Below are 13,762 nucleotides of genomic sequence, written 5' to 3'. Positions count from 1 at the left end.
GTGCTTTGAATCTTTCAACTATCCTATCGGATTGATACTTGATTTTGTAGATCCACTTGTAACTAGGAGCTTTCTTACGTGGAGGTAGGCTAGCAATGGTCCATATACCATTATTCTGAACAGCTTGAATTTCATTGGCCATAGCTTCTCTCCATCGAGCATCTTGGACAACCTCAGAAGTGTATTGGTTCTTATTCTATATTAACTACTGCAAGAAATTGACGGTGGTGATATGAAAATCTATCACAATTTACATAGTGAGCTATAGATAACACACACTTGAGTTATGCGATGCAGCAGAAGAACATGAAGATTGACTTAACTTTCTCATGGTGTTTTTCACATAATCACGTAACTTTATAGATGTTTGCTTGATCTTATGACCTCATCCAACTTGAGGAGCAATGTTGATACTAGTTTTTGCTTGTTCATCAATGTTGCAAGGTACTACATTTATGCAGTTCTATTCTTGTTTTTTTTTTTGTACAAGTTCATAAGATTAGGGTTCATCATGCACAACAATGGTACCTTCTATCGTTAACACTTGAGTCATCGTGACTGCTGCTTGTGATGCTGGAGAAGTAATGTTAGATTTTTCAAAAAGAAATTTTGTTTCAACAAACTTTACATCTCATGAGACAAAAAACACCTTTTTTTTTTAAATCAAATAATTTACATCCTTTTTGTCTATAAGGGTAGCCAACAAATATACATTTACGATTTCTACTATCAAATTTATCTCTTTTTCTATCTTTATTGTGTGCATAGCAAAGTGACTAAAAAATTCTTAAAGTGATCATAGATGGAGTTTGTTCCATGGATCAATTCATAAGGAGTTTTTCCATTAAGAATGAGAAATGATGTTAAATTAATTAGTTATTCAGTGGTGAGAACACATTCACCCTGAAAACTAATTAGAAACTTCCCTTGAAATCTTAGAGCTCTCGCTATATTTAGAATATGCCTATGATTGCACTTTACTATCTTATTCTATTGCGGTGTATCAGTGCATGATTTTTCATGAATAATACTATGATTAAGAAAATACTGTGTTAAACACATAAAATTATGTTCCATTATTGCTCCTAACAACTTTGATGTGTTTATCATATTGTCATTCAACTAGAACAAAGAAATTGATTAGTATCTCTAATATTTCTCTTTTTTTCACTTAACAGATATTTTCAAACAATTCGAGAATGATCATTCATTAATCTTAAAAAATAGGATGGACCATAGGATGAAGGCATACTGTAGGCCTCTCATAAATCACAATGTATTAAATCAAAAATGGCTGACGCACGATTGGTATTTATAGAAAATTTTTCTTTCGTCTGCTTTGCTCTTTTACATATTTCACATGTTTTATTCAGACACTCACTTTTACAACTACAACTTGCATTAGGAATTAATTGAACAACCCTAAAGGATGGGTGCCCCATGTGTTTGTGCCAAAGATTAAGTTAATTCTATGTATTAGTTTGATAAGCCCTTGCATTTCAAACACCATGATACATATAAAGTCCATCCTTTCACTCACCCGCTTTAATCACATCTTTGAAGTGCTAAACTTCATCACACACAATGTATCAATAAATTGAACAATATGGTTTATTTCATCTATCATTTATGACACGGAGATCAGATTGCAATTTAGCTTTGGCACATAAAGAACATTCGTAAGTTTGAGGTCCCTATCAAGAATTATCATTCCTTTCTTGATTGCAATTACTTGTTCTTCATCAGGTCACCCTACCAGACATCCTTGTATTATTCTTTCCTGACAAAAATTCTTTAAATTTCCTGTCATATAATTAGAAGCACTAATGTCTATTATCCATAAATCATCCATATGTTTACTAGTCATTTTCTCATTCTTATTTGTCTTACAAATATTCAGCATCTTAACAAGAATCTGTCACTGCTCGTTGCTCAGACTAAGCAACTCGGATTACCATTCCCAATGTCACATTATTGCCTATAACATGTATTGTATTAGCATGAGCCATATTTCCTCTGCCACGTCCTGTTGAGGACCCGTTCCGTTATTGATTTCTTCCACTAGTTCTACCTTCGTTTCATGGAAGTTCACCCCACTACTCAGGATATCCAATGACTTAGAAATTTTTTTTAGCATTGTGTCTTGTCTTTCCACAGTGAGAACAAGTCATTGATTTTTCTTTTGTATCTCCTCGTTCCCTAGTTCTATGCCTTACTTTTACTGCAAGTCCCATGTTTGTTGCTCTGTCTTCCTTAGATCTGTTGATTGTTTTCACCCTTTCTTCTTGTATTAGAGTAGCATATATTCTATTTAATGTAAGTAGGGGATCTCCGGACCAGTATGTTAAAGTGCATGTACCATAGCTCACATCATTCAAGGCTATTAAGAATTGATGGATCCTCTTCTCTTCACTTTTCAAGTTTAGATTCAATATCGCATCTGTATCCTCCGCATGAACACCTTGGGATCTACTCAGTATGTTAGCTCATCCTAGAGTATCATTAATTTCTTATAGTAGGCAACCATGGTCATCCCTTACTACCTGTAATATGCTAACTTTGCTTTCAATTGTTGGATTATTGGGCCATTCATAATAGAGAAGTGATCTCTAATATCTTCCTACAGTTCCTTTGCATTTTTTACATATGTTACGATTGAACACAAGGTAGGTTCGATTTCATTTAATATCCATGACACAAGCATGGACTGGATAGTTTGCCAATCTTCTAATTCTGCTACACCTTCGTCGGACTATTTATGGGTTCCATTTATGAAACCCCACTTTCTCTGAGCACACAATGAAATCTTTATGGCTTTTACCCATTTTTCATAGTTTTCTCCCTACATATGCACTTGTGTGATCAAGTTCTCAGGATTTTCATTTGCATTCAAATCATATAGTAATAAAATTTTCTTACCCCCATCATTCTTACAATTTTTAATTTCACTATTTATTTCTTATTTTTTTGCCTTAACTTTGATATCATGTCAGATTATGAATCGTTAATTTCATTCAACTAATGTGTACAAATATATATAGGTTTAGAGATCTAATTAACCTACTTAATTCTCCTAGTATCATGCTTACACCATCTACCCATTTTCTAAGATAACGAATGTACAAATTATTCCTGAAAATATCTTTCCTAAATATAACCTAATCTTTGCTTATTTGATTGGATAATTATACAACAAAAATAAATTTGTAACAATATATACAACATATCTTTATATTAAAAACTGACCCTTTTTTTTTAAGAGCATGAAGATTTAAGCTTATTCCCTATATGAGAAATTTGTTTTAAGGAACGTAGGAAAAAGAGCAATTTTCACCTGACCTTTTTTTATCTTCTGATAAACTAATACTACAAACTCTTTCACTTTAAGACACATTTAAAATAAAAATTAAACAAATTATTATCAAAACCCTAAAATATATTTATAAATCTCCTTTAAATTTTTTTCTCAAATTCCAATTCTAATGTTTGAGTTTAGGAATAAAATCGCATCATAGTTACTTTTTTATACTCTAATTGATTTCATTTATTTAAGAGTTTTGCTTAAGAATGTCTTATAGGTATTAATTAAAAATACAAAGTATTTTGTCCAGCAATCTTAATATATGAAATAAGTTTAAATTTATTTTTAATCTTCCAAAATATATCATTTTAATTTTGGTCTTTATAATTGTAATTTTATTTTAGTCTTTATATTTTAAAAAATTAGTTTATTCTTTCTCACTAATGTGTTTTTACAAAATAAAAATAAAAATTGACACAACAGTTTTTTTTGTCTCAAGTTTGCCATTGTGCTTAAATTTATTATTTTATTTTTTTAAAAAATGTTTATAATCAATATAACTATTTTTTTTTGTTTTATGGATAGACTTTTAAACGTTGATGAAATTGAGAAGGCATTAAATGTTCAGGATTTTCTCTCATTTTTATTATTATTATTTTTTGCTTTAATTGAATAATTAAACTTTTTTTATTTTTATAAATATTTAAAAGTAAACTTTTAAAGGTGAATCAATCACTATAAAATGAGTGAAAGAGTTACAATATTATTAATACAAATCATAAAGATTGAGTTTCTATTTTATTTTTTTATTAATTATTTTAATGTTAATTTAACACTCGAATTTTACAATTAGTTATTATATTTTTTTTATTTTTTTTATTTAGATATTGATTTAACATTGAAATATTTTGAACACATTTGTTTCTTGATTTGTGATTTGAATTGAGTTTTGTTTCCTTGTTGTTGTTATCCTCTTCATTTATATATAAGTATTTCGATTAATGATTTTGTTATTTTAAATATTAAAAAATTATGCATTCATCATGTTAATTGGAATAGTAAGAGGTCCTTGTATAGTGTCTATCTATTTATGAATAATGAAACATATTAATGAAATTATTTTTTATGTTAATAATTGACTTAGTTTATGCTTAATGTATTTTTTTTAATGCTAATGTTAGTTTGTACATGTTTAATAGATTGAATCTTTTGTTTCATACCTAAGTGTTAATTTTTCAACTTAAAATTGAAGATGTCTTTTAGTTATACTTAATTTTGGTTAAAAATTACCATTAGGAGTTACTTATGTAATGTCTTTGAAAGCATTATGCTCCTTTTAAGAGGGTAACATCACACTACTTGAAAATTCTCTAAATGAAAAAAAATTAAAAGTTAAACTATTTATATTTATTTGAATATTACCTTCAACACTTAATTACATGTTTTTTGTTATCTTGTTTGTTATTCTATTGCAATAATTTAATTCATTAATTTTTAAATTTTTTAGGGATGTTCGTTTAAAATTTAACTATGTTGAAGATATATTAAGAGAATTATATTTTAAGAATATATCTATAATTATGGTAGATAATATTTCTTTAAGAGATGTGGCTGTTACACATTTGTAAAAGAGATTGAATATTTAAAAATGGGTTAACTTTAGATAGACAATTTTATGTAAGATATTGTGTCCATATTTTAAATTTAATTGTTAATGATAGTTTGAAAGACTTGCATAACTCTATTGCAAGTATTTGGAATGTGGTAAGATACACAAGATCTTTACCTCAATTACTTGCAATCTAAGGAGTGCATTGAATTTTTTAGTATTTCATCTCAAAAGTTAATATGTCTAATGTTTTTACTTGATGAGATTCAACTTATATGATACTTGATGTTGTGGAAAAATTTCAAGTAACACTTAAAATTCAAATTATAGAGAGCACTTTCTAATGATATTTGATCCACCTACTTCTATATATTGAGAGAATACATGGATATTTATTAAAATTCCTAAGATTTTCTATAAAACTACAACAAATTTTTCATCTTCTACATATTTTAGCTTTTATACCACATTTCACATACTACCCTTGTTTATTGTAAATATAGGCTAGTTGCATAGGATATTAATTTTGAGTCATGTGAGGTGAAAAATAAAGAATAAATATAATAAATACCAAAAAAACTTGTTGAATTTCAATCAACTTCTTTTTTTATAGTTGTTTTTGTCCTCTAGTATAAATAAGGATATTTAGTTTAATCATTGAAGATGTATATAAAAATAACAATATTTTTAAATAAACTTTCTACTAGTTTAAAAAAAATTTATTTAAAATAAATTTTGGTTTGTAATATTGACATCAAAGTCTATGAGAAAAAAAGTAGTATTAGATAATAATCTCATAAACTTGTAGAAGAAAATTCATAAAAAAAAAATTATAGTTCTTCTATAATACCAACACATAACAATAAATACTTTTAAAACATTTAAAAGATAAAAATTTATATTAATTTTAAAAAAATAAACAAGAAAAGTAATTTGATAAAACTTATATGGATGGAAATGACAAATTTAATTTGTTAGTACGATCAAAACAAAATTTTTATTATTTTTTGTTGGTAAGAATAGCTATATTATTTTTTGTTGACAAGAATAGCTAACTTGGTTATAATTTTTTAAACAGTTAAAATAGTTGACTTGTGAAAATGTCATTTGTTATGTGCTATATTATTTATAATAATTTGAAAAGTGTCATGAAATGGTTAAAAGATGATTTTTTTTTAAAGCATCGTGTCACTTTTATTCTAAATGTAAAAGGAAAGAACTGAAGAACTAAGTACTTTGGTGATAGAATTAATTGACTGACACAAGAAAGAAAAGCAAAGGGAACAAAGTTGGGTTTTAAAATTGCAATAGCTAAATTGAAATTTTTTAAAAATAATTACTTATTTTAAACATGTTATTCAACTGCGAAGCTATTGTCTATCCCATTAGACATTTTACGTGTGACATCAACAATGCTTATCTTAAAAATTGAGTGACAATACAAAAATAAAAATTTACTTGACAATTGTATATACCGAAAAAAAGGAGTTAATATCATAGCTCTAAAAACAATAAAACAAAAATTGTAATTTTTTATTTTCATCAAGATTCCTAAAATTATAAATTATCTCAAGTTGATTTAAAGAATATCATAATCAGGACAGAATAAAATTCTACAGTAAACTTTTTTTTATTACAATTCCCAAGAGAAAAGAGGTTTTTAGGTACATTGAATATGTAGCTGGTTACATCCAAAGGAATATTCCGTTCCTCATAATAGAATTATGAAACATTTGCATTCCGATTTTGTAATTTCTCAGGATTAAATAATTACCACAGAAAATGCACATATTACCTTACTCATTAAACTTGAATGCAGTTAATTATTCAATTTCGTGCAAATAATAAAGTGTCTTATTTGATTAATGTGTTGTTACTTGCAAAAAGGTTAACTGCAAAGTACGAAATCAATTATTTATTCATCTTAATATACTTTTTTATTTTTTGACAGTCATTTAAGAAAATTGTTATTTATTTATCTATTTAAAAAATTAAATAATATCAGTTATAATTTAATTTTACTTAATTTGAAACAGCTTACATATTTGTAATAATAATAATAATAAATAAATAAATAAAAAATAAAGAATTTAATTTTAATATATTATAATATAAAAATTTATAATATCTACCTATTAAGTATTAGCATATATGAAAAATATAAAATTTAGTTATTATACTGTTAAATTAAATCTTTAAAGTAGAGTTCAAATAATTAATTAGTTTAATAAATTGTGTAATATATATTTTTATTTTAAAATAAATATATAATTTAATAATTAAATAATAACATTTTATAAATATAAATATTAAAATATACTATATATATCAAAAATATAAAAATAAAAAATTTTATATGATTATAAACTAATCAAATATAATACACTAATAAAAATAGATCAATTTGATATATAGCTTGACAAAATTGTAATTTATGATAAAAAAAGTACACGTATATATATATATATATATATATATATATATATATATATATAATATTGTGATATATAAAAAATATATACTATATAATATTTGAAAATAGTTTAAATATTAAAAAATTAAATAAAAGTGTAACTTTTATCATTTTTAATTGAAAATATTTTTTTCATTAAAATAAAAAATATTATTACTAATAATTTTAACTTAAAATATTATAAATAATAGATTGTATTATAAATTTTATAAATATAAACATAAATATTTACTTATGAAAATTTTAAAATTTATATATGATAATAACAAATTATTATAAATATAATGTAGAAATATTTTAAAAATTTATATAATATAATAAAAATTAAATAAAATTTTAATTTTAAAATTTAAAATAAAAAGTAAAAATTATAATTATTATAAAAATAATAATATAATTTATATATTATTTTAATAAATTTTAATGTTAAGAAAATATATGACAGATTATAAAAGAAAATAGTAAAATTTTATTAAAAAATATTTGTTACACTTTAATAATTGAATATAATGAATATTTTTATAAAGAATATTATTTTTAAATATTTAAATTTAAGTTTAAAAATTAAAATTATTTAAACTTAAAAATTAATTACTCTTATTAATATAATAATTTATAATTAAATACAAGTATAAAAAAGATGTGCAGAGTAATTATAATTTAATTAAATTCATATTAAAAAAAAGAAGTAAAGTGAATAAACTGGTATTAATTAAATTCATATTATATGTATCTAAAAAGTATTCGTCCCTGTCAACCAGTACTTTGCTGAGCTCTTGTTTTTAAATTCCCTTAGGAATTTTCTGAGTGGAGAATTGGCCCTGTAAATTTCACTCTTGGATTTCGCAGCCAAACCAAAAAGAAAACAGATAGGGGTTTCCGAATTCTTCTTGAATCAATCTCAGTTCTCATAATCCTAATTCTCACCCGATTCCAAAGAAAAGAAAAGAAAAAGAAAAGCGAATGGAATCACCTGGATCTTCGTTTTGGTGCTACAGATGCAACCGCATCGTTAGGGTTCCAATGGTCTCCGAACAAGACCCCACTCTTCTATGCCCCGATTGCAATTCTGGTTTTCTCGAAGAAATCCGAAACCCTACCCTCTCCCACTCCCGCCGCCGCGACCGCTCACCTTTCAATCCGGTCATCGTCCTTCGCGGCGGAAACGACGTCGTCTCGCCCGAAACGCGCAACTTCGAGCTCTATTACAACGACACCGGTTCAGGTTCCGGTTCAGGATCCGGTCTTCGTCCATTACCGGCTGGCGTAACGGAGTTTCTAATGGGTTCAGGGTTCGACCACTTACTAGACCAACTGGCTCAGCTCGAAGGAACCGCGGTTCGGCTGGACCGGCCCCCACCCCCAGCCGCATCAAAAGCCGCGATCGAGTCGATGCCAGTGGTTAAAATCATCGCCAGCCATATCCACGCCGAGTCACACTGCACTGTTTGTATGGAACCCTTCCAATTAGATTGCGACGCACGTGAGATGCCGTGCGGTCACGTGTACCATTCCGATTGCATCGTGCCGTGGCTGTCCGTCCGAAACTCGTGCCCCGTGTGTCGCCATGAGCTTCCCGCCGACGCCACTGGCGGTGCAGGGGATGATACTGTGGGGTTAACCATATGGAGACTCCCCGGGGGAGGATTCGCTGTGGGAAGGTTCATTGGTGGTAGGGAACTTCCTGTTGTGTACACCGAAATGGACGGTGGGTTTAACGGCGTTAACGGTGCTCCCAGGAGGATCTCTTGGGATTCCTCTGTTGGAAGATCGAGAGAAAATAGGGGATTCGGTGCGGTTCTGCGGAATCTTGCTTCCTACTTTGGGAGGGTTAGGAGGAATTTTTCTCGTTCCTCGACGAGAAATTCTGGTGTCAATGTAAGATCTCGCTCTGCCTCAACGGTTTTTTCTAGATTCAGGGGCTCGTAGTTGAAGTTTGAAGTTTCAGGTTTTAGGAGAATTGAAATTTTTATAATGGTTTTAGCTTCTTTTTTTTTTTTTAAAGTATTCATTTGAGGTTATAGCTTTGAAAATTTATAATTGTATGGTTACTGGCATACTGTAAATAACTATACCTGATAAACGGTTTTCTGGAATTGCTGAATTGAACTTTTGCAAGTTAGGGTTTTGAACTTTGCTTGTGGTTGTAATGAGGTTTAGCCGTTTAGGTAGAATGGAAGGCGGAAAGATGAGCTGTTTAGTGTTACTGTAGAAGTATTTTTTATGTTTTTATTTATTTTTGGTTTTGAAGAATTCTACTGGTTTTTGTAGTGTGAGAAATTAATGCTAGCGATTTATGGTGTTTTATTTATTTTGAAATGTGGGTCTGTTGGGTTACGGAAAATTATGATTTTGTTTGTTGATGTAACATGGCTTGTTTCTTTGTCTATATAGCATTGGTTTCTTATGGGTTCGTATTAGGTGTAATTAAATATTTGTGGGTCTACTTTGTTGGCATTTGTCTCTTTCAAACTTCTTTTTCCATGTGATTGGTTTGGGAAGATGAAAATTTCAACCACGGAGTCGCTCAGATGCTTGATTCACACATTTAGGATGGGGCAATTGCATGACCCACCGATAGATCACCATTTGGAATAAGGTCTTCAACTATTTCTATGTAGTTTGTGGCTAGGAGGATTGTAGTACTGCTGATGAAATTGTTATTCTAGGTATTGATTTTATGTATGCCTTTAATGGTCAAATCTACAGTTAAGAAGCAATGTTGCATTTTCTGGTTTTAGGGTGTTTATTTCGCTGCTAGATCACTTTGACGTGCAGGTTTCATCTTTGCTACTAGGCAGAAAAGGAAATAAATGCAGGTGACTGGAATAAATTTCACCTGTACTTTTCATAGGTATTTCTCTTGTAGTATACTGCTGTTAATAATTTGAAAGTATTGCTTAGAAGATTGAAGGAAAGTAATATGTGAGAACTGAATTCAATGATGCCAGCAGCATTTTGTTGCAATCAGATACCATTTGCTATGCTCGCTTCTTTTGTTGGTGAATGTTTGTTCTGTTTTATCATTACTACTGTTTGACACTGCAAGATCTTTTCACATCTTGTCAACAATATGATATTGTATTTGTTTAAGTTGTTCGCATACTGTCATTCGCGTAACCTGGCTTTTCGAATAGAAATTAGTGATGTTAACAAAAAAATATTAAGAGGATTTTTCTGATAGTATCTGAAATCCAAACCCCCCTCCGTAATAATAGCAGCATACCTTTACCGGTATCTTTTCTTTTACGATGCATGGGGAAGTTTCATGTTGCCCGTGACTTTCTGTTGTTATTTTATATGTTCTTTTCAACTTTAAGCATATGATTGCCTCAATTTTGTTTTTGCATGATCCAAGGAAAACATTTCTTTGTTTATGACTTTATAATGCAATCTAGTTTTTGTTAGAATGACTTAGAGTCTGTCGATTTACTTGATTGCTTGATGACGTGTTAAATTTAGAGGTTTTATTTATGGTTGATCTAGGGTATGACTTCTGGTACAATTATATGTTGTATCTGTTTTCAAAATCATCATCATCATCCATGTGATCAATGGTTGATGTAGTCATTTGCTGCAGTAAATTTTATACGATCATCATGTTATATGATTAACTTTTGTTAGGATAATATAATATCTGGAGTTTTCAATCAATAAAAGGTGCCACATATCCTGCATTGCTAATTTGATAGTGTGTGAAACTGTGAACGACTCTTAGTTTAGTTTATGGGCTTATTTATTTTAGTGCCGTGGTTTTTAATCCATTTATTTTTATTGGTAATTTCGTAATGTGTGAATCACTTGATAATCTGTTTCTAATTGCATATGGAAATTTACAAGCATTGCTCGAAATAAAAATAGTCTGCGTGCTAAAATAAATGCATTTCACAATCGAATCAATAAAATATATGGCTGGATTTGATTTGAAAGTTGCTTGACCATTGTATCTCGCTGGAGATTTTTGTAAAATAAAACAATTTAATATTCGTGAAACCATGCGAAATCATTTTCTATTTAGATGAAGACATTTAACAGTTTCCTTTTAGCAAAGAATGTTAAAACCGTATGCAGACCACGATTTGGGAGAAAGTTAATTTATGCAAGTCGAGGCATTAGATCTATTAAACTGTTGAGTAGTGGGAGGAAAAGCGACATTTATTTCAAGCTTGCAGTCTATGCAGAGTGCAACATTTTCATCATGCTCGTGGTTTCAATTTCAAATTTTTTTGTCAAGCACGTACAATTATTAGATAATTTTGATGATTGACAACAATAACAAGATGTGGTTTACTTTTGTGTTTAGTAAGAACACTTCTCAAATTACGAGGTTTGATATTTACTCAACAAATTTGTACTAGAACCATTTAGATAGGAAGGTTAGTAATCTCAGTGTCTTTGATAATTGAAGTACTTGTCAAACGACAGTTTAATGTGTATGGAAGAATGGTATAGAGACGGTCATAACCTGTTTCGTGTAAAATATGGCAGTGTCAAAATCACGTTTGGAGTCTTCAATAGGGTTTGAGGTCATTGGGGTGGAAAACGTTGAATTTAGGTGATCAATATTTGATGTTATATTTAACACGCTTGCTTGACTTCCTTTTTGAATAGTTTGACTTGACACCTTGGAAGTTTGTCTAACCACTGGGGAGCTATCGTCGGGGATGAAACAATTTGACATTCAGTTGTCAGAAATTTGAAAGCAAAAACCAATATATTTTATTAAAAGATACTCCCTCCTGTCTCGTATATAAACAAATCTAAATTGAGCCATGGTGGTCTAATATAAGTACATTTTAATTAATTTTACACTATTTAATAAAATTATTTTCAAAATATCCTGTACTAATTCAAATTTAATATTTAATGAATTTTTATTCTCAAAATATGACATAAACAATTACATATAACTTTCACATTTGAAACTATAAGAATTTAAACCATCAACTAATATTACTCAATGCTAATGATTTAATTATTTATTGTGCAATAAATATTATGAAAAGGAAAAATACTTTTTTTTTTTTTTATAAAATTAAGGACATTCAATGAGATAAACTAATTTTCTTAACTAATCTTCTTTATAAGAAAATTTATTTATTTTTCTTATATTTAAGACTGGAAGAAGTATGAATTATATATTCTTAGATACCTTATAATACTGATTTAAGACTTAATTAAATTTTTAGCTTACGAAAAGTTGAGATTTTTTATTTAGTCGCTTTTTTTTTTTAATTAAATGATCATTTTATGAATTTTTTATTTTTCATACGGGGTTCCTTTAAATTATCATAAATTTTTTAATTTGATCCTTTTAAAATTGATTTTTTTTTATCCTCATAAATATGAATTTTCATTTCTTCCTTAAAGGAACCAAATGAAGAAACTAAACGAAAGAGGTTATTTTGTAACTAAACAGATTTTGAGGGATTTATTTATAAAAAAAATAAAGAATCAAATGAAAAATCACAAATTTTGAGAGACTAAAAATTTAATTAAAACTTTTTTAAAGCTGAGAATAAAAATTCTTGCAGGCATCTTAATAGAGTCGACTCAGATTATTTAGTGGGTTTAACATAAGATTTTACCGACTAACAAAAAAATAATAATTTAAAAGACAATATTGATTTGTGTTGTTATCATTTTTTTTTCTTATTATGAAATGTATGTGATTTTTCGGGTGAGATTATTTGCATCATTTTCTCTATTTATGTCCCTTAATAATATTTTTAAGTGTCCCAATAAATTTTGTTTTCATTTATACTTTTCTTATCCTTATTTATCAATATTTCTCAATAATTCCAATCTTTTTCTAACAATTTTTTATATTTTGTAAAAAGAAATAGTAATATTTACTTAAAATTTGCTTATGCTACGATCAAAGTCCCAATCAAAAGGTATGAAAAAAAGTAATCTTTTTTGTATTTTTTTCCCGTTTCTTAACTTTTAAAAATATTTTAAATAAATATTTTTTTATTAAAAATGTGAACTCTGTTAAACATTATTAGTAACTTTTTTTTTCCTATTCATATTTTTTTTTTCTTTTTTCAATACAAAACTTCGTCTTTTCTCTCTTAATTTAAAATATGTTTCATTACACGCACTGTAATTAGTTTCCATTAATATTATAGATATATTATTTTTGGCAACGATGTCTGTGCGAATTTTTTTTTCTTCAAAAATCTCACAGTGAGAAGGGGAAAAAGAAGAGGGATAAATTAAAAATTAATTTTTAAATTAGAGTAATTTTAATTAAAAATATAATTGTACTTTTTTTATAGTTTACTTTTGCTTTAGTTATAATTTATTAAAAATAAATAAATTCTAATCGTAAGAAAAATTAAGGAACTTATTATAATTTAATATCAAAATTAATTAT

General features: G+C 28.0%; 1 protein-coding gene across 1 annotated transcript; it reads left to right on the top strand.

Annotated features, from left to right (window-relative positions):
* Positions 1-8,151: 8,151 nt before the first annotated feature.
* On the top strand, positions 8,152-10,341 carry LOC113863255 (E3 ubiquitin-protein ligase RDUF1-like). Its single transcript, XM_027496771.1, has one exon. It carries the CDS (start codon positions 8,347-8,349, stop codon positions 9,310-9,312), a length of 966 nt encoding a protein of 321 aa, XP_027352572.1. The 5' UTR covers positions 8,152-8,346; the 3' UTR covers positions 9,313-10,341.
* Positions 10,342-13,762: the final 3,421 nt, after the last annotated feature.

Source organism: Abrus precatorius, unplaced genomic scaffold (assembly GCF_003935025.1).
Source record: "Abrus precatorius isolate BTA unplaced genomic scaffold, Abrus_2018 Scaffold3, whole genome shotgun sequence".
Taxonomy (NCBI): Eukaryota; Viridiplantae; Streptophyta; class Magnoliopsida; order Fabales; family Fabaceae; genus Abrus; species Abrus precatorius.
This window is presented reverse-complemented; position numbering and strand designations above follow the sequence as displayed.